Source organism: Rattus norvegicus, chromosome 10 (assembly GCF_021556685.1).
Source record: "Rattus norvegicus strain SHRSP/BbbUtx chromosome 10, alternate assembly SHRSP_T2T, whole genome shotgun sequence".
NCBI lineage: Eukaryota > Metazoa > Chordata > Mammalia > Rodentia > Muridae > Rattus > Rattus norvegicus.
Genome location: NC_141543.1, coordinates 16,289,984 through 16,314,674, shown reverse-complemented (window position 1 = coordinate 16,314,674; position 24,691 = coordinate 16,289,984). Strand labels below are relative to the sequence as shown.

The following is a 24,691-nucleotide window of genomic DNA, read 5'->3' as shown; positions in this document are numbered from 1 at the left end:
TTGGAAGTAGTCAAGCTGGCTGTCCAGTGAGCGTCAGGGATCCTCCTGTCTCTACTGTTTCCCTGGTGCTGGGACTCAAGCCTATGTCATCACACCTGACTTCTTACGTAGGTTCTGGGGATTGAACTCAGGTTCTCTTGCTTATACAGCAAACGCTTGACTGACTGGTCTGTCTCCCCAGCTTCCTTATCTTCTTGACCTAGTTTTCCACTACTGATCTAGCCATGGTGACTGAAGCTAAAAAATCCAAAGTTTGCCTCCCCACCCAGGGTCTCCCTGTGTAGCCCTGGCTGTCCTGGAACTCACTCTGTAGTTGGCCTCAACTTCAGTGATCTGCCTCACTCTGCCGCCCCTCCAGTTGCTGGAATTAAAGGCACGTGCCACTATGCCCCACAAGTTTGTTTGTTTTAAATGAGTTTGGAAGTAGCTCATTGGAAGACACACTTGTCTTCACAAGTTTTCTCAGAGTGGCACTTAACCAGTAGAAACAGAATTATGAAGGTGTGGAGGTTTGAAGAGGAATGACTCCCATGGACTCATGTGTTTGAATGCTTGGCACTATTAGAGGTGTGGCCTTGTTAGAGAAATGCATCACTGTGGAGGCCAGCTTTGAGGTCTCATATGCCAGGCCTAGTGTGGTGTCTCCTTCTGCTGCCTGAGATTGAGATGGAGAACTCTCAGCTCCTTCTCCAGCACCGTGCCTGCCCGCCATGCTTCTCACCATGACAACAGTGGACTGAACCTCTGATCCTGTAAGCCAGCCTCAATTAGATGCTTTCCTTTGTAAGAGTTGCCTTGGTTATGGTGCCTCTTCACAGCAGTAGAAACTCTGACTAAGACAGAATGTGAGGCACAGAGCTGGATGTGGTGGAGCATGCTTGACATCACAGCACTTAGGAGGGTGTGGAAGGAAGGCCCACTGCAAACCTGAGACCAGCTTAGAAAGCACTGTGAGTTCAAGGCTAGCCAGAACAACTTAGAATGCACCGTGAGTTCAAGGCTAGCCAGACCAGCTTAGAATGCACTGTGAGTTCAAGGCTAGCCAGAACAGCTTAGAAAACATCGTGAGTTCAAGGCTAGCCAGAACAGCTTAGAAAGCACTGTGAGTTCAAGGCTAGCCAGAACAACTTAGCTATCCAGACTCAAAAGTTAAAAATATGAAGAAAAGTTCTGGGTCAGTGGTAAAGAGCCTTAAGGAATAAAATCTAGGAGCTAGAGAGATGGCTCAGTGGTTAAGAGCACTGATTGCTCTTCCAGAAGTCCTGAGTTCAAATCCCAGCAACCATATGGTGGCTCACAACCACCTGTAATGGGTTCTGATGCCCTATTCTGGTGTGTCTGAAGACACTGACAATGTACTCACATAAAATGAATGAATGAATGAATGAATGAATGAATAAATAAATCCTTAAAAAATAAAATCTAATGGTTCATTTTCAAAATAAAAGTGGCTTAGGCCCAATTACAGGTAAACAGAAAGCAGTGGACCCCTGCTGGCAGGCTGCTAGCTACTGCCATCCAAACTTTTAGTCTAACTACTACCCCCAGAACTAGATGTTTACAGTGGAGAATTACTACCAGCCAAGGCTGCCTAATGATCTGCAGACATGATAAGATCATGTATTTGATAAGCTTTATCATAAAACGGATGTAAACCATAGATGAACCCATAAATGTTTGTTGAGGAAAATGTAATAGGAAGACAAATGTGTCAGAGGGAGAAACAAGACCCGATTGTGCCCTCCTGATCATGCAGCCAGTAAGGAAAGGAGGCATCTTTTTGTCACTGTTTTATTGCTGTGAAGAGACGCATGACACGGCAACTCTTAGAAAACATTTAATTGGGGCTTGATTACAGATCAGAGGCTCAGTTCATCATCCCATGACCCTGGCATCTCCAACATTTTGGGGTCTTCAACACAATCTAGGCTTCACCATCACAGCTTCACCCACAAAGGACTCTCTGGCCCTCTGTTAAGGGACACTCTTGGTATATGCCTGGCATCAGTGGCTTTCCTTGGCTTTGGAGAGAGATTCCATAATCCCCTTCTTGAGTTCTTGACTCTAAAGCCAGAACCCCATGGCCAAAGCTGCCAAGTTCTGCTGCTTGATGGGGCTGGAACTTTACCCCTTTCAGTTACAGATGCATCAGCTTTCTGTTGTAGATGGGCCCCTTCACTGCTTAAACTTTTAATTCCCTTTTACAATTTAGAATTTGATTAGCTCGGTGGCCTTGCCCTGAGGATTTTATTTAGCACCAGGCTTTTTGGTAATTTTTTTTAACTCTTTGAGCATATTTTGCAATTTTCCTTGCTTGGCTTACTCCTTTTCATCTATATCCACACAAAAGTGACTACTAACAACCACATGGTACAGTCATTACTACCCTCCCTTGAAATCTCCTCTGACAGTACTATTAATCAAAAGCTCTTCAATTTAGCCTCAGGCAGATATTTTTGGACAAAAGAAGAAAGAAATCCCTTTCTATACTGAAATAGCATAAGAATGTTCTCTAGGCCACCTACTAATACTCTTCTGCCTTGAAACTTCTTCATCCAGGCCACCACAGTTCAAATCATCCCCCACACCACTGTCTTCAATGCTCCTACTAGCTTGGCCTGTTAAGCTCCACTTAACTGCTTTCCTAATCCAGAGTCCACATTCCACCAACCATCTGTATGGTCAGGCCTGTCACATCAATACCCCACTCCTGGTACCAACTTCTGCCTTTTTCAGTGCTCTGTGCTGTGAAGAGACATCATGACCATGGAAACTCTTATAAAGAAAGCATTTAATTGAGGCTTGCTTACATTTTTTAGAGGCTTAGTCCATTGTCATCATGTCAGGGAGTCTGATGCCATGAAGGCAGACATAGTACTGGAGTAACAGAGTTCTACATCTGAGTCCACAGGCAGCAAGATGAGGGAGACACTGGGCCTGGCTTGGGCTTCTGAAACCTCAAAGCTGACTGACCTCCAGTGACATACTTCCTCTAACAAGGTCACAGCTTCTTCGGAGCTGAGGACCGAACCCAGGGCCTTGCGCTTGCTAGGCAAGTGCTCTACCACTGAGCTAAATCCCCAACCCAAGGTCACAAATCCTTCTCAAGTAATGCTACTCCCTGATGCCCGACCATTCAAATACATGAGTTTATGAAGGTCTTTCTTACTCAAACCACCAGAGGGAGGAACAGGCTTGCATTAGGATTATAAAAACTATTTTTTTCCCTGCTCAGTCAGCATACTGCCATTCTTGGATGAGAATGTCTAGTTTTGCAAAGCCATACTACTGTGCCTTTGCTATTCTCAAGACTCCAGTGCTCTTATTATGAAGTGAGAGTCTACAATCCTCACAGCAGTGTTTTTCTAGCTGGCAAAGTCAGCAAGTCTAGAGGACACAACACTATCATTATCTCATGCATCTCTTTCTTTCTCCCTTCTTATTGTCCACTCTTAAATCTATTTAAAAGTTTTTCTTCTTTCCTTCCTTCTTTTTTACTTTCTTTTTCTTTCTCTATAACCTATTGCCTATTCTTTCTCTCCCTAAACTTGAGTCTCCTGTTTTTTCTTATAAACCAGAATTCAACACACCTTGTGAGCTTTCTGTTTCTGCCCCTCCCAGCCAAGATTATAGGCTTTGGGGTGACATTCGGCTTGTTACAAGGGTGTTAGGATTTGAACTCCTGTCCTCATGATTGCAAGCAAGAACTCTTAACTGCTGAGCTATTTCTCCAGCCCCTTATTTATTTTTTGGAGTTCCGGTAAGGAGTTTAAACTGCCCAGGCAGGTTTTGAACTCCCGATGGCATCGAGGATGACCTTGAGCTCCTGATTGTTCTGCTTCTCCTCCAAAGTGGTAGGATGACAGGCATATGCTATGTCTGGTTCCTCTCTTTTATATTTGGGATTTTGTATTCAATGTACATGTGTCTTAACAAACAAAGAGATAAACATTTTGCCTAATGAATTTTCTCACTGGAAGGCACTTCGGTTAAAAAGAGCATGACCAGCCAGAGGCCTATGGTCTCTTGCCTTCTGCTGACAAAGATCAGTTTCCATGTGTAGCCATGATCTCATGATACACTGACTCTTCAGGGAGTGGCATCTTTCCTCAACAAAACTAGGAAATTCATCCAAATTGTTTTTATTTATTTAGTGTATATGTATGGGGGGTGCTGTCTGTGTCACAGAGAGTATGGAGGTCAGAGGACATAGAGAGTTGATTCTCCTTCCATCATGTGGGTTCCTGGGATGGTACCCTATTTTGGCATCAAGCACCTTTACCTGAAGAAAACTTCTCATCAGCCTCTCATTCAAAATTTTATCTCTCTTGTTAGATTATTAAAGGCAGCTACGGGGAGACAGAAGGCATAAATAGAGAGAGGGAGACTGGGTCTGATCTTAGCCGAGAGTATGTTCATATACAGCGAGGGTGCATTTTTCTGTAGATAGCTAAGATGCTCACAGAAGATGGGATATGGCCTCTTACAGGGTAGAAATGATTTCACAGCCCGCAAGGGAAGCTGAAAAGTGTGCTCTATCAGAAGGAAATTATCATCAATATAGTTTGAAGTTTATCTTAGAGCTCTGAAAAAGAAGTCCTTAGACTCCAATAAAGGTACAGCTTTACTTTCACAGGGGAAAAACACGGTTCAGGGAACTTGACATGGTTACAGCTTACTAATTCATTAAGTTTTCATCAAAGGCCTCCTATCCTTTCCAGGGCCCGCCCCTCCGTTCAGAGCCAGCCCCCATCGTCCAGGTCTTGTTCTTCCAGACCCCGCCTTATCCAAGGACCCGCCTCCTCCTACTTTACAGAGGTGGTTTCATCACCCCCCCACCCACTGCAGGGTCTGGGTGTGCGCCTGCGCACAGCGTGGCTTCCTGGTCCGGTCACGTGCTCGCTGCCGGCCGGCCAAGATGGCAGCGTCCTGCGTGGCGCTGCTGGCTTTGCTGCTGTTGCTGTCCGTGCTGCTGGTGGGTCTGTGGAAGCGTGGGCGGCAGGCCGGCAGGGCACGACATGTGGTCGTTGTGGTGCTGGGCGACGTGGGCCGCAGCCCCCGCATGCAGTACCACGCGCTGTCATTGGCCCAGAGCGGCTTTTCGGTGACGCTGCTGGGGTTCTACAGTGAGTGGCGGGGACCTGGGAGGAAGGCTCAACCAGGAGCCTTGACTCTCCCTGTTCTGGGGCGAGGCGGGAGCGGCTGTGCTCCTCTCCTGCCTGTTCTGGCCTGGACTGCAACTTTCTGTTGTTTGAGAGCATCGGACGTCAGCCGCTGGTTACCATATGTGAAAACTACAAATAGATTGGTTGCAAGGTGTCTGTCACTTGATTCGTTTAGGTAGTGCCGAGACAGCGCTGGTCACTACTTCCTTGTGCTGCCTTTGTCACAGAGTTGACAGGGCGAATGTTTCTTTACACCCCTCTTGCAGCCTCGGAGCTTTTCTAGTGTGGATGGTTCTCTTGTTCCCCGATGCGTAGGCAGAGGTATCATGTCCCCTGCGGCTGATTTTGCAGGTGTTCACTCTCACTATGCAGCCCTTAGCTGGTCTGGACCTTACTGTGCAGGCCAGAGTGTCCTTGAACTCACAGAGATCCACTTGCTTCTGCCTCTAGAGTGTTGCGATTAAAGGCATGCACTACTAAAAGGTATCTAACCGTTTGACACAGCCATATGAACCCTACCAGCATGTCCCGGGCATTCGTAACCATCTTCCAACACATGCTGGGCACCTCAGATCGGATCTGTGAATGTTGAGGTGGCCCCGCTTCATCTTAGGGAAAGTGGGAATAGCTCTTACTGGCCCCTGTGTCCCCGGAGTGCTCTCCCAGGGCTTGGGTGGAGTGGAACTAACACAGGCTACCATCCAGGAGTCTACTCTTCATCAGTTCAGTTGGGTCCCTATTGTGTGCCAGTCATCAGGTTAAATTAAGTGGACTTGAGTGCCCTTCGAGGGTCTTCTAGTAGAAGACAAAACGTGACCTCGTTTTCCATTCTGGCTACTGGGCACTGGAGAGGTTTTGGTAGGTGTTACTCTCCTTCCACATTGTTTACTCGAGACAGGAGCTTGTTTTGAGGCACATGCTGGCTTTGAACACCCTATCCTGCCTTATCCTTCCAAGTGCTGGAATTCCAGATGGGAAGGAACACATCCAGCCGACTGTAACTTTGATGCTACTTCTGTTATCTTAAAGGGCTCTTTTGCATTTGCAGACTCCAAACCTCGAGATGAGCTCTTGCAGAGTGATAGGATTCAGATTGTGAAGTTGACAGATCTGCGGGGTCTGGGAGGTAGGACCAGTCAACTCCAGGTTCCTGACTAGGGGTAGGTGGGTCGGCGGGGTTGGTGTATATTGGTATTGGGAAGATGAGGGGACTCCCAGAGTGCCAAGAGCTCTTGTGTAGAGATGGATGCTTTCTAACTTGCAGCTGGGCCCCGAATTCTCCAGTATGGAGTCAAAGTTGTATTTCAGGCAGTGTACTTGCTATGGAAGATGATGCGTACAGACCCTGCGGCCTACATCTTCCTCCAGGTAGGTGCCAGCTGCTGCCTCCTTCTGTGAGAACCACTTTTAGCAGTTCACTTGCTGGTCTTTTAAACACGCACAAATTGGGTTGTGGGTGTGGTTCAGTAAGCTCTGGGATTTGATTTCCAGTCCACATACAAAATGAACAAATTATTAAATGTATTTAATTCTTCTTTGTGCATAAACTATAAAAACATGGGAAGGGCTGTTGCATTCGTGAACTTGCAACTGTACAAGACCAGCACACTCTAACCTGCCAACATCCCAGCATGGAGGGGGAGGGGTGGATTCGTAGGGGTGCCATCTCTAGCTAAGGAGCTGTTGGCAGTTAATGGTTGTTGGGGGTGGAGGTCATTTTCTTCTCCTGTGTATCCACTCATAAATTGTCCATTCTCCAGTAAACAACCCCTCACCAGGTTAATACATGCAACTCTAGTTAAACTCAGTAACTAAGGAAAAAAAAGATGAGAACAGGAGGGAGCAGATGGAAAGTTGGTGAGCCTTGTAGATCATGGTTTCCTTGCCGTGTGGTCAGTTCTCTAGACTACATGGGCCGTGGCCTATGCCTCCTCCACTGCCTCCGAGTCTCTCTTTCCTAGAACCCTCCAGGTCTGCCTGCTATTGCCGTCTGCTGGTTTGTGTGCTGCATTTGTGGGAGCAAACTGGTCATCGACTGGCACAACTATGGCTACTCCATCATGGGCTTGGTCCACGGCCCCCGCCACCCCATTGTGCTGCTGGCCAGATGGTGAGAGTGGGTGGGAGAGAAGGGCCTGGGCGAGCAGGCTGGAGCTGGAGCAGGGTCCTCAATTCCACTCTGATCCTGGTTGCCCATCTCACTGTGTGCTTCTTGCTCTGGGGCCAGCTAGCTGTGTTCTTTCCTTTACCCTGCTGGGATTGATTGTTGGTTGTGGGACCAGCAGACCAGGTAGCTCCTGCCTGTCACAGAGCACCGGCTTCATGTCAGGCTGTCAGGCTCCAGGCCAGGTCCCTTGTCCCCCACCCCTCCTCCATCAGCCCCAGTGATGGAGCACTGTAAAAGCTAGGAGGAGGGCTGAGAGTGAGGCTGCCTCTTACTGCACAGAAGTGAGTCAGGACTCAGCCCCAGGACTGACTCATAGCTGAGGGAAGAGAAGGCTGCTGAACTCTGTTGGTAGCTATGATCTTTCTCACTCCGGTGCCCAGACTGGCTTTGAATTTATGTTGGTCCTCCTGCCTCAGCTGCCTCCACTCTGGGATTACAGGCACAATAAAGCACACTCAGTTTAGCAATCTTACTTTTTTTTTCTCTTAAGAGAGAGTTTCTCTGTGTAGCCCTGGCTGTCCTGGAACTCACTCTGAACTGGCCTCAAACTCAGAGATCTGCTTGCCTCTGCTGGGATTGAAGCTGTTTGCCACCACCAGTTAGCAATCCTACTTTTATGTAATTTTTTTGTAATTAATTTTTCTGGTTCATTTTTATTTTTAAAAACTACTTTATTTTCAAAAAAGCAAAACATAACAAAAACAACTAAAGACAGCTGGGCAGTGGTGGCACATGTGTTTAATTCCAGTACTTGGTAGGCAGAGGCTGGTAAATCTCTGAGTTCAAGGCCAGCCTGGCTCCACAGAGAAACACTGTCTCAACAAAGAAACAAAATTACTTAATTTTGTATATGGACGTTATTTTATATATGGGTGTTTTGCTGGCACGTTTGTCTGCATACCATGTGTTTGTCTCTTGCCTGCAGAGGACAGATCAGAACCCCTGGGATTGGATTCATCAGAACCCCTGGGATTGGATTTATAGATGGTTGTGCTGCCATGTGGGTGTAGGGAATTAAGCCCTGGTTCAGTGGAAGAGCATTTCTCTGGCCTCTAAACAGATTTTTTGAGTCTGACATTTTGTAGGCTGGTTTTGCTCTACCTCTCAAGTGCTGGGGTTACGGGTGTGCACTGCCAACACTTATTTTACGTTGTGATGGGGATGGAACCCAGGACTTTGATGTACATGGACAAGCGCTCTACCAACAGAGCTACATCCCTACTCATTCATATGTATACGTATGTGTATATATACACATGTGTACACACACATTTGAGATAGTGTGTAATGTGGGCTGGCCTCAAACTCTGAGCATGGTAGGATGACCATGAACTTGTGATCCTCCTGTCTTTTCCTTCTTCCTTTTCAGTGTTCAGACAGATGTGCACAGTCATGCCCCATGTTTTAAGCACTGGAGGTAGAACCAGGGCCTTGAGTTTTTTGGGCAAGTGGTCTACCGGCTAAGCCATATTCCAGCCTGCAGCTCAGTAACCTTGATTTGCTCTCCCTCTCTTCCTCATTCTTTTGGGATGAAGATTTGCCATCACTAAACTCCCTTCATACCACAGTGAGAGACAGCTGCAGCCCTGATTGTGCTGGGTGGCTGAGACTTGGTGAAGCCACCCTTACTGGGTTTCTCCTCTTTATTGCACGAGTCTGGATTTGTAGTGATTGATTCCTTTTAAAGGATCTGTGTAGGCTGAACAGTGAAAGGAAAGAAAGGTTGAGAGAGTAACTTACAGGGAGCTCATGGGGCATTCTGACAGTTCCAAGGGGCTCTAGCCTTCCCACTGCCTAGGGGTATCAAGTCTTATGGAGGTTGGGTGGCATCTAGACTCATCCCAGGGTTCCATGCTGACCCCAAGATACTTTGTAGGTATGAGAAGTTCTTTGGGCGCCTATCCCACCTGAACCTGTGTGTGACCCATGCGATGCGGGAAGACCTGGCAGAGAACTGGTGTCTCAGGTACGCAGGGCTGGGATGCCCATCAGTCCATGTGTTTCAAGAGCTACAGCACAGTTCTACAGTACCAAATTGAAGTACTCAGGGCCTGGGGGATGGCTACTGGTTCTGAGAAGTCAAGGCAGGAGGCAGGAGGCTTTCTTCCTTCCCAGCAGTGTGGCCTAGGATGCTTTGGTGCTAAATATCTACACCATTCTAAGGAATTTTCTTGTCTTTTGGATTTCCCCAAACTCTCTTGCTGTTTGGGATCCTGCTGTGTCCTCTTGCTTAGATTTTTCTCTGTCCACCCCCATCTCATGTCAGGGCTGTGACTCTCTACGACAAGCCAGCATCTTTCTTTAAGGAGACACCCCTGGACCTGCAGCATGAACTCTTCATGAAGCTGAGCCGCACATACTCTCCTTTCCAGAGCTGGTACGTCTCCCTTCTCTGTGTCCTGTCTCCTGCAGACCGGCAGATTCTCTCATCTAGAGACAGCAAACTAAAGCTATGGCCTGCCACCTACAGCCGTCCAAAGGTTTCATTGGAAAACATCCCACCCATTCACCTTTGTGTTGTTGGTGGCTGTTGGAAGCCTTTTGTAGTGGTGAATGTGTGTAACGCCAGGACTTGGGAGGCTGAGGCGGGAGGATTGTAAGTTTGAGGCCAGCCTGGGCTACATACCCTTACCTTACCTTGAAAACAGTGGTTGCTCCCAAGTGCGGCAGCGGAACTGCGTTTCACAGCAGTCAATGGCCCACAAAGCCTGAAGTATCTTTACTCTGGCCCTTTAAGAAACTGCCTGCTGACCCTGTGCTATCTTGTCCTGCTGCCAGTGGGTTCTTGTTGGGCAAGGGACCTGAGTGTCCCTTGGGCCTCTCACTGGCAGAGAAGGTACCTGCCCATGTCTGTTGTGTGCTCCTAGGACCTGAGCATGACTACTGGGAGGCGGGTCAGGATATCCTTGCTGGGGTGCTAAGCAGGTGGAGTGGGGAGCCGTGGAGGTGGCACTGAGTGGTGGAGTAGGTGTTACCCATGTAACAGTGCCAGCAGCCGGGATCTGTGAGGTCAATGGGTGCCAGCACAGCTGTGTCCTGCCTCTGGCTCTGTTCTTGTGCTACAATGTCTAATATCTTATCTCTTTTCTCTGATTCTCCAGCTCAGAGCCCTCAGACCCTGACACGGAGAGGTCGGCCTTCACTGAGAGGGACAGTCAGAGCAGGGTTGTGAGGCGTCTGCATGGGCGGCCAGCACTGCTCGTGAGCAGCACTAGCTGGACAGGTCTGCCTCCCCCAGCACCTGGGCTGTGTGCCCAGCTTGCTTTGGGGTCCAGGGATGGGTATCTGTTAGGGTGGGAGGTTGGGAGGCATCTTTGACTCCTCTCTTTTCTCTCCCTGTAGAGGACGAGGACTTCTCTATCCTGCTGCGAGCATTAGAAAGTAGGTGTGTAGCTGCATAAGCAGCTCGGAACTTGTTAGGCCTTTGTAAAGCCTGTCACGTGGTCTGCCTGTGTCTTGGGGAGGCCTGCTTGAGATGGTGGGGAGGCATGGAACTGCTCTTGCATGGTCGCTGAGGGCTAGGCCATCAGTGGGATGGATCTGGAGACCAGGAGCCCCTGGGGCGCAGCCTCCCACTTCTTACCAGCTTATTTTCTCTTGGTTGTTGTTTTTTAAAAATAGAGTTTGAGCAACAAGCACTCAGTGGAGACAGCCTTCCTTCCGTCGTCTGTGTGATAACAGGTACTGATGGGAACACCATGTCATGGTTTTAGAATGGCACATAGCCTTTACAGGACACCTCTATAGGACACTGTCTTGTTGATCGTCACCTCGGTTCTCCAGGGTCGTTTCTCTGTTCCTCCTCAAGGTCTTGCCTATGTCAGGCTACTGCTCTACCACCCAGCTATGCCTCCAGCCGTCCTTTCTCTCTGTCTGTAGAGGACAGGGTCTTATAAGTTGTCTAGGCATAGAACCCACCCTGTAATCAGGCTAGCCTTGATATACTAACCCACTTCAGCCTCCTAAAGTAGCTGGGATAAGCCTTTGTCAGTAAGCCTTGGGGTAGCGTTTCTACATCCATTTGATATATAGGGAACTTGATGCTCAGAAAGATCTCAAGAGTACAGATTTCCGTCTGGGATGGTACCACTTACCCAAACTCTCCCCTTTCCCAGAGGATTGGAAGCAGTGTGTCTTCTGTTCAGTCATGGGTTAGGCAGCTAATCCTCCTCTCCTCCCAGCCGGGTTCCCATGGGACCCTGTGGGGAACATGCTAAGGACAGTCTGTGTTACTGCTGTGGGTGGAGATGCTGTGTCTATCTTGCTGGTGTCCTAGCATTATCCTTACCCCTTTGTGATCTGTAGCCTGTGCCAGCTGGCTGGGGTGGGCTTAGTATCCTAGCCATGGAATGTCAGGGCTGATGCGGCCACTAGTGGGTGTGGTCCTGGGAAAGGGTTGTTGGGCCAGCTGGAGCAGCAAGACCTGCCCACTGGCAGAGACAGACAGTGGCCATGGCAGTGTCTTTTCTACTCTGTGAAGGGAAAGGGCCGCTCAGAGAGCACTACCGCCACCTCATCAGCCAGAAGCACCTTCAGCATGTCCAGTTCTGCACCCCATGGCTGGAAGCCGAGGACTACCCACTGCTTCTAGGTAAGTGGGCAGGCTCGGCGAAGACAGGCCACACTATCCCATAAGAGCAGACAGGGAACATGCTACCAGCTGTTTTGCTGTAATTTTTGAGACAGGATCTATGTAGCCGAGGTTAGCCTTGAGTTTTAGCAAACCCCCCCCCCCCCCCCCCCCCCCCCCCCGATTTCATGTATAGTTCAGGTTGGCCTTAACTTGTACAATCATCCTGTCTTAGCCTCCCCACTGCTGGGCTGATATGACTGCTCTACTCCCCAGCTGATAGCTGATTTTTGCTGGATTTGTTTTAGATTTGGTTTTATTTTTTCTGTTTTGGTTAAAGTTTTAATTTTGAGACCGTTTTGAGGCAGTGGGTCTGTAGACCAGGCTGAGGCTGACCTTGAGCTCAGAGAGATTCAGTTGCCTTTGCCTCCCAAGAGCTGGGATTAAAGGTGTGCACCACCAGGCCCAGCTCTGCCCACATTTTTAATCTCGAGTTCTTAGAGTTATTCTGGCAAAGTACATCTAAGGAGACTTGCTGCTGTATCTAGTCGCTTTTTGTCGTGTTTTTGTTGGTGTGTAGGGGAGAACACACTTGGGTCACGGCAAATATATGCCAATCAGAGGATACTTACAGGAGTTGGCCCTTTCTGTCCTCTCTGAGATCCAGGGATGGGGCCAGGTTGTCAGGCTTGGTTGCAAGCGCCTTCACCTGCTAAGCCGGTCATTTCTAAGTGGTCATTGGGCAGTGTTCTTGACCAGGCCAAGCGATCCAAAACCATAGCTCTGCTATCGCAGGGACTGCCTGGGAGTTTTCTCTTTGAAAGTGAATTATGGCTATGTAGAAACAATAAATCAATACAAGTAAAAATGAACAAAACCAAACTAACCATTAGGCAGTGTGAGAAGGATTCAGTGGTCAACCATGTTTTTGCCTCTGGTTAAGCTGCCTGGCTTCTTGGTCAGCTTGTGCCATTTCTGTTTGGGGAAATCTCAGGGACACCTTCTGACTTCCATTCATTGTCTGGGAGTCCCTGCGTGGGCCTGGAGAATGTATCCTAGTGCTTTGACTGTCTTTGCAGGGTCAGCGGATCTGGGTGTCTGTCTACACATGTCCTCCAGTGGTCTGGACCTGCCCATGAAGGTGGTGGACATGTTTGGGTGCTACTTGCCTGTGTGTGCTGTGAACTTCAAGTGGTAGGAGCAGATTCGGAGCCTTACTTGGGTGTAGTCTAGATCAGCTGTTGGGGGCCTGTGGTTCTGCTGAGCCCCAGTGACGGTCACAGCCTGGCTCGTCCACTCCATGCCATGCCAGTCATTCAGGTGCAAAATGTTTTTTAGGATATTAGAAATGTGAGCCTGTGGTCCGGAGGCAAAGGCAAGAAGGCCCTGGTGCTTAAAACTAACTTGTTCTACACAGTAAGTTTCTGTCTCAGAGAAAACTGTAGCAAGGAGTATGTTGACTGTGTCCATAGCAACATGTAGCTTTCTTATCCCTGCTCCACTGCTGGGATGAGAGGTCATCCAGAGAGGATGTTCATCAGAGAGGATGTTCATGTGCACCACATGCAAACACAGCAGCACAGGGGACATAAGGGACTCGAGCATCTGTGGATATACAAGGGGCTCCAGGATTGAGTCTGCACAGAGAGGGACAGGGGCATGGCTGGAGCTTGCTCAGAGTCACGCTGTGAGAGGGGAGTGGTGGCCAGAGGTGCCTGCAGTTGCCTTGATTTACGTCTGGCCGAGCTGTCATGACTGGGTTGGATTATCACACCAGTGCAGATCTGGGACTCCACTCTCCTGGCCAAGGCAGACGTGAGCATAGAGGCTGCAGCTTGGAAGCTGGGAAGGCCTCTGGATGGGAAGCTCAGGATGTGAAATCCTCGTGTGAGCCAGGTTCAGGGTTTGCCAGAATCGAATCTCCCAGTGACTCTGGAAAGCTAACCTTACCGTGTGGAGCCAAATACAGACTTGCTGGAGCCCACCTCTTAGGCTGCAGTGGAGAAAAAACACAGAAAGGCCACCTTCCCTTCTCAAACCAGCCTGGCATTTTGACATGTGCCCTGGTAGGCTTTTCTGTCCAAATACTTCAGCTCAGAACAGAGGCCACCTTCGCCTGAGGGGTAGTGGTGGCCCTGCCCGGTTCCTTTTCTTCTCCTGCTGGCTCTCAAGCCCTTGTTCTCTCTGCAGTCTGCATGAGCTCGTGAGACATGGAGAGAATGGCCTGGTCTTCAAGGACGCTGAGGAACTGGCCACTCAGCTACAGGTAGTGGGCCCACTCCATGATCCCTGCTTCTCACACAGGGCGGCTGTGGTGGAGCTCTGGGGTGTAAAGAAGGGAGCATCTGCTGAGGGTCTGTCCTTAGAGAACTGATTGTGTTAGAACTATGTAGTACCATTTTCATACGGATGGGAATACAGCTGTGGACATGCGCAGATAGTCTGAGTTCTAATAGAACTTTATTTACAAAGCCAGGTGGGCAGAACCCAGCCTGAAGGCTGCAGTTTGCTGGTCCCTGATAGATGCATTAAAGATTTCCATCACTACCTCTGTACGGTTGTGTTGAGGATGGGAGGGGGAGGGAAGGGGACGGCAGGTAGAGGATGGCCACTCTCCAGGGCAGGGCTGTAGAAGATGGACCCATCCAGTGTCCAGTGAGGGGAGGGCACTGCTGGACATGAGCAGGAAGAGCCTGGCCTGGTGCAGAGCTAAGTCCAGTCTGCCTTTTCCTCTAGATGCTTTTCTCAAAGTTTCCCGACCCTGCTGGGAAGCTGAGCCAGTTCCGGAAGAGACTCCAGGAGTCAGAGCAGCTACGATGGGATGAGAGCTGGCAGCAGACTGTGCTGCCGTTGTTGGTCACTCACAAATGACCTCCAGGCCCAGAGGGTAGGCCCCATCCATCCTGTGCCCACCCTTCCTGCCAGGGCTCTTGAGTGCCCCCTAGTGGTCAGAAGCCTGAGGACGGCAGTGGTTACAGCCAGGAAAAGAATCATCTAGCATCTGAGAAGCTCTTCCGAACTGAGGACTTTTGTTACTTCCGGTGACCCTGCCAACCAACTTCTTCATCCTGGGTTTTTGTTTCTGGACTCTTCACATTCCTTGTATTCTGGTTCTGCTGGCTGCTGTGAGCTCTGGGATATCCTGTGTTCACCCGGCTTAGCTGAGCAAGGCTGAGCTGACAGGACAGTCATAGTTAATAAATTTACATATTTATTTGTACAGTGGAATGCTTGCTCTGAGCCTGTGTCCACCCCAGTGAGCTGCCGAGGGCAGGCACCAGCGTCACAGCCTGTGCTTCCTGTGCATTGTGGTTGTTAACAGGAGCTGTCCGCTTTCCCACCACAGCCATCTCAGTTTTCAGATCACCTTCAAACACCATGGCGACCGGTCAGCGTGAGCTTCAGGATTACGATGGCCGAATGCTCTTCATAAGGGAACAGTTTGCCAGTGTGAGGGGCCACCTCTTCCCAGTGTATCCCAGCGCGGTCTAGATAAGAGGACAGAGATCTCAGGAGGGCAGCTGACACAGGTGTGCATTCCAGCTCTCTTGCTTGGCCACAGGCTTCCAGGCTCAGGTAGACGCTCTAAGGGGGTGTGTATGCGTGGCATGCTCGGTCTAAGGAAGGATGGCAGAGTTCTGCCCTCCCTTTTCTGCTCTAGTCCCTTAAGCCCCAGCAACCCTGCCTCCGCCTGATAGCACTGGAAGGTACTTTTGGCCACAACCCAGCCTTTTACATAGCTGAGGATTCCAACTTGGGTCTTCCTGTTTGTATAGTAAGCACTATTGCATATTGATCTCTCTCAAGCCTGAAGGCAAGACCTCAGACAGCAGCAGCACCTCTGTGGCCGCCTCTCTGCATCTGCCTACCCTGTCGTTTGGCACAAGCAGAGAGCAGCTATGATCTAACTGCAGCTGCCTGGCTTCATGGGGTTTGCAAGTACTGTGAGCCAAGATGGTTTCTTAATTAGACTTGTGTTATAAATAATGTTAGTAGAAGAACAGAGACGCACAGGCAAAAAAAAGTATGGGAGGGTCTAGAATCCCAGCACCTGAGTATAAGTTGACACACATTCTGTAAATTCCTCCGTTCCGCCTAGCTGTAATTTTTTTTAAAGTATTATGGATGGAATCCAGCCATGCACATGGTAGACAAGTACTCTTACCACTCAGGTAAGGGCTCTGGTCCCCATAGAGAATTACTGAAATCAGGCACAGGCTGGTGCTCTGTGGTGCTCTTCCTTTCTTAGGGAAGATGTGTTGCAGGCTGTGTGTGTCTGTGGGATGCTTGGGCACATCCCAGGTGCTGGTGAGTGTCACACTGGACGACAGACAAGATTCACAGCAGTGTTATTTAGGCCTCTACAGATGGTGGGGTCCTTATCCCTTTTCTGAAATCACCCTTAGCTTCTTTTCTAGTTGTAGAGTGCCCAAAACAATGGCGGCCAACTGCCCATTGCCTATGCAGGTCAGGCTGTGCCTCAGGTGAATGTCATCACAGAAAGGTAAGGATGCTGAGAAGCAAGACCAATGTCAGTCCAATCTTTAAGCCCTCCTCATGACAGAATGGTGGCCTACAGGTTGGGGACTGACCCAGCTCTGTGATGAACAGCTTGCCCGTGTCCTGGCTGCGGATCGTATAGGCCACATAGACGTCAGGAGCCTTCTTCCTCTGGCAGTCAGTGAGCATCCTCAGGACCCTGACCAGTGACAGTGTCACTTCCCCGCAGTACAGTACATCTACAATGGAAGGCTGTTACTGAAAGGGCACCCTGTCAGGATCTGCAGCCATAGTAGGGTGTGGGCTGGCCTTACCCTGAGATGAGCGCTTGGGGGCAGTGGTGGGTGGGTGGCTGGTGTTAGGATGTGTGCTGTTCTCTAGGAAGATGCCCCAGGTGAAGGGGAGGCCCCGGGAGGAAAGGCATCGAAAGACCTCTAAAGTAGAGCCTCCTGCAGCAAAATCGGTTCTGTGCCCCTTGCTCACTTAGAAGCTTCATAATGAAGCGGATCCTAGCCTGGCTTGGGGTTTTTCGAGGGTACTGAAGTGTGGGGTGTGCTGTTTTCCATGACCTCTGTTGTGCTAGGGGAGGAAGACAGTGGCCCAGGCAAACAAACACTGCTTTCTTTCAAAGTCTCCACTCTGTAACTAAGAGACTGGGGCTCTTTTGCTGTCTCTGAAGGACACAGGACATGGACTTAGGACCCAAATGGTAGACAGCCAAGGCCACATGGCACAGATGATAGGAATCCTTGACATCTGCAAGGAGCCCGCATGGACAGTGTGGAGGGGCCCCTCAGCTCATGCTCTCTGAACTGGTCCCCTGCCGCCTCATCTAAACATTACCCGGGATGGTGCTAAGAACAGGTGGAGAAGTTGGATGTGGCCCTGGGAGGACCACAGGCTGCATGGCCAGTCTTACCCTCTTCAAAGACCCTGGGTGGCTGTTTGTTACCAGCAATGGAGGACACAGTCTTAGTTGTGGGTGGGCCTGCTCTAGCATTCATTATAGGAGCAGGGAGGGAAATGCGTGGTCTCAGGGTGGCCCTGGCAAGGTGCTCCAGGCCAGGCTAGTGTGCTGGCCTGGCACCTGATCATCTTAGTCTTCTGGGAACAGCTTCATGGAGAGAGCCACAGCAGTGGGAGTAGCTGTCTCCATAGAGGGACCTAAGGCTCTGGAGTATGGACTGTGACATCATTGGTAACCCAGGGTGTTTCTTTGGGGTCCTGCCAGGCCCTGCCTGCAGCACCCACAGCCTCTTCCTGCTGGAATGAGTGTTGCTGCCAGGGCATTACCTGCTGCAATGACAGTGTCTGCCTGGAAGGCAGAGAGCTGAGAGGATGTCACCTCGTCCCAGTCCAGCTGGGCCACTGTCACCTTCGGGCTGCCTGAGTCAATGGGAGTGTGCAGCTCTAAGGAGAAGCCGTTGAGGAGAACGTTTCTACGGAGCTGCTCAAGCACTTGGGCATGACAGTCGCTGAAGACGTATGCTGTGGGGTAGCATGCTTTGCAAATGGCCAGGCCTGTGAGGCCAGCTCCGCTGCCTAGCTCCAGGATAGTCCTGAGTGGGAGATGAGGACCTGTGTTCACAAAGGCACCAGTGCCAACCGCCTTAGTGCCCTGCCCTATGCCCCAAGATCACCTGTCAGTGAAGGCTGCTGGGTTCTCGATGGCCCATTCTGCCAGGTAGAGAGCAGCGTCCCATGTAACCAAGCCTGTGGTGCCATGGGACACGATGGCTGTGCTCTCAGAGAGTGTGACTGAGTCTCCTGAAGGCTGCAGACAAGACGGAGAATGAACGGAACCATCAGCATATGACAGGTGGGACCTAAATCATAGCAAGTGTGTGGCTGAGCAGAATGAGGTCAGGGTATGCCGGGGAATGCACTCAACAGCCCGGCAGAGTGGGCGATCTCAAGGACACTGTGCTGAGTGAAAGGAACCAATCTCGGTCTGTGCTGTGTGATCCCCGTCATCTAACACCTTTAGATGACCCAGTCACACAGGGGAGAGTGTGTGTGGTGGACAAGGGTACAACACAGCATGCATGACTCATACCAGCAAATAGCTCCGGTGGCACTGGGTGGACTCTCTGGCCATCAGAACTTCTGCCAGCGCCTCATACAGTGCATCCAAAGGCTCCATGGGTACGGCCTCATGCTGGGAACAGACAGCCTTAACTGAGAGGCTGGTCGCACTGACCCTTGGAAACAACCACTCTGTCCCTCACTCTGTCTGCTCTGTGAACAGGACTGGGCAGCTTTTATGGCATTCATGGTGCTGAGATGGAAGCCAAGGCCATGTACATGCTGGGCCGCACTGTACTGCTGAGCCATGCTCCAGCCTCATTTTACCAGATTTAGAGGGAGATTTTGGAGTGGGAGTTATGCCAGCACTTGAACAACTTAGAATTAAAATGGAGAGAGGGCAGGCGGAGTCTAGGAGAGCCACATTGCCTCAGAGAGGTGCTGCTGTTCATGTGAGCCCCAGGCTTACAATGCAGAGGCTTTCAAGATGCCTCTCGGTGCCACTGAGGCATGGTTTCACCAGGCCTCACAGCCCTGTTAGTCCTGGTGCTACCAGGGTCTACAGCGGTACCAGGGGCCCGAGTGGTACAGAAGCAAGGATCATAGCTGTGCTGAGCTGGTGAGCAGCTGCTGGCTTCAGGGGCTGACTGAGGCTGGCCTGCTCCTGTTCTCCACAGCTGCCTAGAGTGGCATGGAGCCGGTCTGGATCTGTCCTCCAAAGGTGTCTTGCAGAGGCTGGGAGGATTCTGGTCAGCAGCCCAGTCGGGAGAATAACAAGGAACTAGTTGGGAAGGGACTGTGGGAACAGCTTCCAACAGGTGCATGGCTAATAGCATCGGGGAGGAGGAGGCAGCCCTCATTCTGTGGCAGGGTAGAAGGGAGAACCTGAGTGTAGGAGGAGAAGCTGCTGCTGAGGACCCTGGCTGCTCTCCTCTGCCCTTTCCAACCATGTTCTCTAGTCACATACCACCAGCAGCCCCTAGAAAGGAAGCCCTGGCCCTGAGCTTCCAGAACAACCAAAGGGCAGGGAGGTGGGGCTGCTGTTCCCCTACATGGCCCAGCCCCGGCAGCCACTGCCCATCACTGACCTTTTTGATGAGCTTCGAGAGAAAGCAGCGGGAATACTTCAGAGAGGGCCCATGCTGGACACACACAGGGTGCTTCACAGTCTAGACAACAGAAGACAAGGTGGTTGCTGCAGAGACCTGCCCTCAGTGTCCTAGAAGCTTCACATGATTGGAGGGGGATTGGTGTTCCAGCAAAGATATGCAGGGAGAACGTGGGAATGGGCCTTGGGCATCTGCAAGATGGAGTGTTTTCTTGAGACAGTCTTGCTAGTTAGCACAGACTGCCCTCAAATGTGCAATCCTCCTGTCTTAGGTTTATAGGTATGTGCTGCCATTCCCAGTTTAAGAATAAGTTTTAAGATCTTTCTTTAAGACACCTGCACATAGTAGCATAGCTCTGGGTAGGAAACCTGAGCTCACAGGCCCTTTCCTGCTCACCCAGAGTAGCAGGTGGAATGATATTAGTTTGTTGTGAGGATGAAAGTGGGGTATCTCGCTTCACAGAGGAGGCGAGGGCCCAGTGGCAGGAACCAGATGCCTGTTGTCCTAGCTATAAGGCCTAGTGGTGAGGAGAGTTGGAGATGGGGGTTGAACGGGTAAATGTGTTAGAGCAAAAGCTTGGCCTGGAGAGGAACTAGTACCTCAGTGGAAAGCCTCTGAAAGTGAGGTGCAGGGTTTCCAGCCAGGGAGAGCAGTGTGGCGTAGCTCCCAGGTGGCTCTGGCCTGGCCGTTTTGAAAGGAGGTCAGGGACCAGCAGAAAGCAGGAGATGGAATGGGCCTGGAAGGAGGAGTAGCTGCCCTGGGAGGACTACAGGATCAAATGAAGGAGGAGTAGCTTGCTGCCTTAGGAGGACCACAGGATCCCTTGAGGCAGTGCTTCACGGACTTCCTAATGCTGCGGCCCCTTAATATAGTTCCTCATGCTGTGACTGCCAGCCATAAAATAATTTGTTGCTACTTCATAACTAATTTTGCTACAGTATGAATTGTGATATAAATATCTGTATTTTCTGATGGTCTTAGATGTCCCAGAGGAGTCACAACCCACAGGCTGAGAACCATCGTTCTAGCCCCTGTCTGGGCTCTTTAAAAGGGCTCTTATCACATCATGACCCACAGGTCATTGAGAACGGCTCCCTTAAGGCCTTCAGGGGCTTCCTACTGAGGGCTCATTGGTGGATAACCCCACTGGACCTTAAAGGAGTCTGCTTGAATTTTGGTTGGGTCACCCATGGAAGGTTGTAAGACAAAGCCTGTCTGCCTCCCTCTTCATCATTCTAATATAATATAGCTTAGGCTGACTTTGCATTGGCCCTGGTTCAGCACATTATCCCTGGTCTGAGCTCCTAGGGTGAGCTCGGTGGCTAGAGGCAGATGTCTTCCCTGAATTTGTATGCAAACTTGCTCCTCTAATGATTCCTGCTGGGAAGGAAGACTACAGTTTTCTCCTGCCAGAAGGTCAGGACCCTTACAGTCTAGGCACAGGACATGGTCGTGTGATCTGTCTTTGACTCAAGCCATGGGCACACGCATTTCTGAGTCCAAAGCCCACTGCTGCTTCTGATCCTGGGCAGGCAAGATGGGCTTTATTATTTTTAGTTTAAATGCAAAGAAGAACATTTCAAAGCAGCTACCAAATGCTGGAAGAAGTCATCTGTCGCCTGTCATCTCTGTAGTTTAAGACTTCCCAAGGGCTGTGGGGTGGAGAGGTAGCTCAGTGGTTCAGAGCACTGGTTGCTCTTCCAGGGTCCAGGTTGGATTCCCAGCACCCATGTGTTAGTTCACAACTGTCTGTAATTCCAGTCCCAGGGGACCTGACACTCTTTTCTGGATTCCAAGGACAGTGTATGCATGCATCTCTCTCTCTCTCTCTCTCTCTCTCTCTCTCTCTCTCTCTCTCTCTCTCTCTCTCTCACACACACACACACACACACACAACCCAAAAGTAAAAGTTAAAACCATGTAGAAAAAGATGTTATAGTAGCACTCCATAAAGTCTTAAAAAAAAAAAAAGGATACCCCCATCTTCCCTCATCTCGTGCAGCTGTCTATATGAATTTCTTCTTCATCCATTAAAACCAAACACCTGTCTGTGGTGATGATGCCTATGGGTAATGTCAATACCAGTGCTGTAGTTTTGTTCTCTGGACACTGGTGTTTGGAAAGGATACAGACAAGGCTTGGGTCCCCTGTCTAGGGATGCTTGGGCTCTTACCTTCTGCAAAATAGCCAGCAACAGCTCAGAACCTGAGGGCTCCCTTAGTTTTTCTTCTAGGCTCTGTTCCGGGGGCAGGAAGCGGGGAGAGAAAGAGAGAGAGAAATATCTCAGGGGTATTTTCTCAGCAACATTACACTCCTGTGGAATATTATGGTAAAGAGTATCAGTGATCTCTGCCCAGGGACTTGGAGCTAATCTTAAGTGGGAGCCACCAGAGGTGAACTTGGTCTAATGTCATGGGCTGAGTATGAGAAGACCAAGCCCCGAATCACATCAGATGTAGCTGCCCAGCAGTCACGGGGTCATGGCAACCTTGGGGCTGAGCTGGTAAGCTAAGAATCAGTTACAGCATAATGGCCTGAGACCTGCTCCCTAAGCTAGAATGTGGACTCAGATGTGTGGTGCCAAGCCTGGGCAAGCCATCTTTGTCACAGGGACTATAGCTACAACTCTGGTCAGGGCAGGTATGTGACACCCAGCAAGTCACTTTATGTCCTCAGAACACCTTGCTATGTCTCATCAGGTTCTCTAAGACCTGCCTTGACCCTTTTCTGACCTCAGCTACACACAGTCTTATTCCTACTCACTTCACTGTGGCTACACCAGCTGACTTGCTGTTCTTAATCATGGCAGCCATGTTCCCATCACAAGACCTTTGCTTCTGTTCTCCAAGACCATCCTATGGCCGACTGCTTTGGGGCGTGGGTAGCAGTTCAAATGTCTCTTTGGGGAGGCCTTTGATGACTCCACTTTACTTGCCATTTCCTTGTTTATCTTTTCATCCGTCTGAGGCAGGGTCTCACCTTGTAGCTGAGGCTGGCTTCTAATTCACAGAGACTCTCCTGCTTTAGAATCCCAAACTGTGATTATAGGCACAAGTTCCCACACGTGGTTTTGCCTGGTGCTTTCTGGTTATTTACTGGTTTAGGGCTGGTCTCTCATGTGTTCTGATGTGCCCTAGTGTGCAGTTCAGTAAATACTTAGTGACCCGGTGTCCGCTAGGCAGCACTTGGTGCACTTCCACAGCCCGGGGGAAGTCAGGGTTTGTATTCAAGTACTCCCACAAGATGAGATACAGGAGGGGCTGCCTCCTAAGGAGCAATAGGAATAAGGTGTAATGAGCCCACAGTCAGTATTCATGACAAAGTCTTTAGGTTCTCGGTAGAAGCACTCTTATGTCCAATCTCCTATAAATAAGCAATGGTCTGGAGGATGGGGCAATGTGACTCTCTAATTTGGAGCTGTGGTACTCTCCCTTTCTACCTTGGCTGCCTTTAGCAAAAGGATTGTCAGTTTGACAGTTTATACCAGCCTTGGCTGCCTGAACACTCCACAAACACCTTTAGACAACCAGAGCTGATTATCATGGCTGCTGAAGGTGCAGCCTCAGCCAGGGCTGCTTGAAATACTTTGCACCAGAACGTTTTGCTATCACAAACATAGTGTATTACTCTGCATTCGTTTCCTTGTGGGACAGAGGGGAGCACGCCCCCTGGTGGCCTAGCGGAAGGATAGCTGGGATGGAACAAGAGGCAAGGCTGTGATTGGTTCAAACCCCTACATGGCCTGCTGCTGTGTCTCAAGGAGGGAGTGTACAGCAAGGAACCATCCAGAGCTACCTCCTGGGATGGTCTCTTGCTTACTTTAGTAGTGCGGGCTGAGGGAGTAACATGGAGAAAGCAGACAGAGACGGCAGGAAAGCAGGGACTCAACAGTGGACAGCAGAATTGTAAAAGCAAACAGGCAGCTGGCCATGGTCAAGAGCTAAGGAATTCTCACTTCCAAGGCTTGCACAAGAACTCTATGTTTGTAAGGGCTGCTTCTAAGGGCTGAGGAAATGCCTACACCAGCCGGAAAGCTGCCAGTCAAAATGTCCTACGAACTCCTGGAGAAACAAGGGCCCCACATGCAAGAATCCTGCAATTGCTACTCTTGCCTGGCTACAGCTGGTACTGAAAAACAGCCACTAGAGATCAGCACTCCCAGAAGTTCTTGTCTATCTATGATTTCTAGCTGGGAACGAAAAAGAAATCCAGCCGTTTCATAGCAAGAGGTTGGTATCATTGTATCCTTTACTGTACTAATTAGAAATGATGGCACACAGATGTAGCCACTTGTGTAAAGTCCCACAGCATAAAGAACTAGAACTATAAGCAGGAAGCTGGTCTCCCTGGCTAGAGCTCTGGCTCTGATTCTTAAACTCCTGGTCAAATGGAGTGACAAGGGACCTCTGGGCCGTGCACCGTGGGTGACCCTGAGCAAGTACTTAGCACAGCAAGTGAATTATTATCATTACATTTGACATTGAATTTGACCTATATGCTATTCGGATTCGTATTGTGTTAAGACCAGAGATGTTTTATGTCGATGAAATAATACAACTAGCTAAAGCACCCAATGACACCGGGCAGACTCTAGAGGAATACAAATCTACAGTGATTCATGCAGGTGAACTCACTGTACAAGAGCGAACAGCGAGGCACGCTCTAAAGGAACCTCGTGTCCGAGTTGCAGATACCCAATGCCACAGTGAGGTCCCCTTTTCAGTCCGAACTCCCTTCGAGACGGTTCTGCCTGCAGTCTGCCCTTCGGATGGGGACCTGGCCTCCCTTTTGGGAAAGCGCGGCTCTTGCCGTTTGAAGACGTTTAGTTTTTCAAAGTTGTTTTGCAGTCGCCAAGATGAACGATTACTAGTTTAAAAGTTGCTAAATAATCCAGCCCGGTTCGTGACCCTTTAAACTCTGCCAGAGAAGGGTCCCGCCTGCCTCCCCCGGCCCAGCGGTGAGCAAAGACGGCCCAAGCCTCCCGTCCCCGCCGCCCGTGGTGCTCGGCCCGGATAACCGCCGCGCGCCCGTCGCCCACCTGCCAGGGAAAAGAGGGCAGCGCGCGAGCCGCCAGGAAGCGGCGCTCGAAACTCTGCAGCAGAGACGTGGCCCCCTCGCGGTCCTCAGGCGCCATCGCGGGGCGGGGCCAGGGTTG

At 50.1% G+C, this 24,691-nt stretch overlaps 3 protein-coding genes across 21 annotated transcripts in view; 1 reads left to right on the top strand and 2 right to left on the bottom strand.

The window, feature by feature from the left end:
• Window positions 1-11,581, bottom strand: part of C10h16orf89 (similar to human chromosome 16 open reading frame 89) — a 21,075-nt gene extending 9,494 nt beyond the window's left edge. The window contains exon 1 of the mRNA XM_087570128.1: window positions 11,427-11,581. Within this exon, the coding sequence (XP_087426254.1) occupies window positions 11,427-11,481 (55 nt within the window). The 5' untranslated portion in view covers window positions 11,482-11,581. The remainder of the gene's footprint in view (window positions 1-11,426) is intronic.
• Window positions 4,890-15,130, top strand: Alg1 (ALG1, chitobiosyldiphosphodolichol beta-mannosyltransferase). 10 transcript variants are annotated; one of them, XR_015630754.1, is made up of 13 exons: window positions 4,890-4,975; window positions 6,214-6,291; window positions 6,430-6,533; window positions 7,127-7,275; window positions 9,209-9,298; window positions 9,599-9,709; window positions 10,434-10,555; window positions 10,675-10,713; window positions 10,954-11,013; window positions 11,813-11,923; window positions 12,982-13,043; window positions 14,093-14,168; window positions 14,639-15,127. XR_015630754.1 is itself a non-coding variant. In XM_087572760.1 (13 exons), exons 3-13 carry the CDS (start codon window positions 6,495-6,497, stop codon window positions 14,771-14,773), a joined length of 1,047 nt encoding a protein of 348 aa, XP_087428886.1. In that variant the 5' UTR covers window positions 4,890-4,975; window positions 6,214-6,291; window positions 6,430-6,494; the 3' UTR covers window positions 14,774-15,127.
• On the bottom strand, window positions 14,344-24,691 carry Eef2kmt (eukaryotic elongation factor 2 lysine methyltransferase). 10 transcript variants are annotated; one of them, XM_087571342.1, is made up of 8 exons: window positions 24,575-24,684; window positions 21,710-21,850; window positions 19,516-19,596; window positions 18,459-18,560; window positions 18,043-18,176; window positions 17,696-17,961; window positions 16,495-16,641; window positions 14,344-15,390 (listed from the first exon to the last, which is right to left on the bottom strand). In XM_087571342.1, exons 1-8 carry the CDS (start codon window positions 24,668-24,670, stop codon window positions 15,272-15,274), a joined length of 1,086 nt encoding a protein of 361 aa, XP_087427468.1. In that variant the 5' UTR covers window positions 24,671-24,684; the 3' UTR covers window positions 14,344-15,271.

Excerpts from the sequence above, each read along its gene's own strand:
- Alg1 (XM_087572760.1), top strand. The coding sequence starts at position 6,495 with ATGATGCGTACAGACCCTGCGGCCTACATCTTCCTCCAG. Across the intron at positions 6,534-7,126 it reads CGGCCTACATCTTCCTCCAG|AACCCTCCAGGTCTGCCTGC; the intron begins GTAGGTGCCAGC and ends TCTCTTTCCTAG. Across the intron at positions 9,710-10,433 it reads TACTCTCCTTTCCAGAGCTG|CTCAGAGCCCTCAGACCCTG; the intron begins GTACGTCTCCCT and ends CTGATTCTCCAG.
- Eef2kmt (XM_087571342.1), bottom strand. The coding sequence starts at position 24,670 with ATGGCGCCTGAGGACCGCGAGGGGGCCACGTCTCTGCTGCAGAGTTTC. Across the intron at positions 21,851-24,574 it reads TGCCCTCTTTTCCCTGGCAG|GAGTGTAATGTTGCTGAGAA; the intron begins GTGGGCGACGGG and ends AATATTCCACAG. Across the intron at positions 17,962-18,042 it reads CCAGCAGCCTTCACTGACAG|GACTATCCTGGAGCTAGGCA; the intron begins GTGATCTTGGGG and ends TCTCCCACTCAG.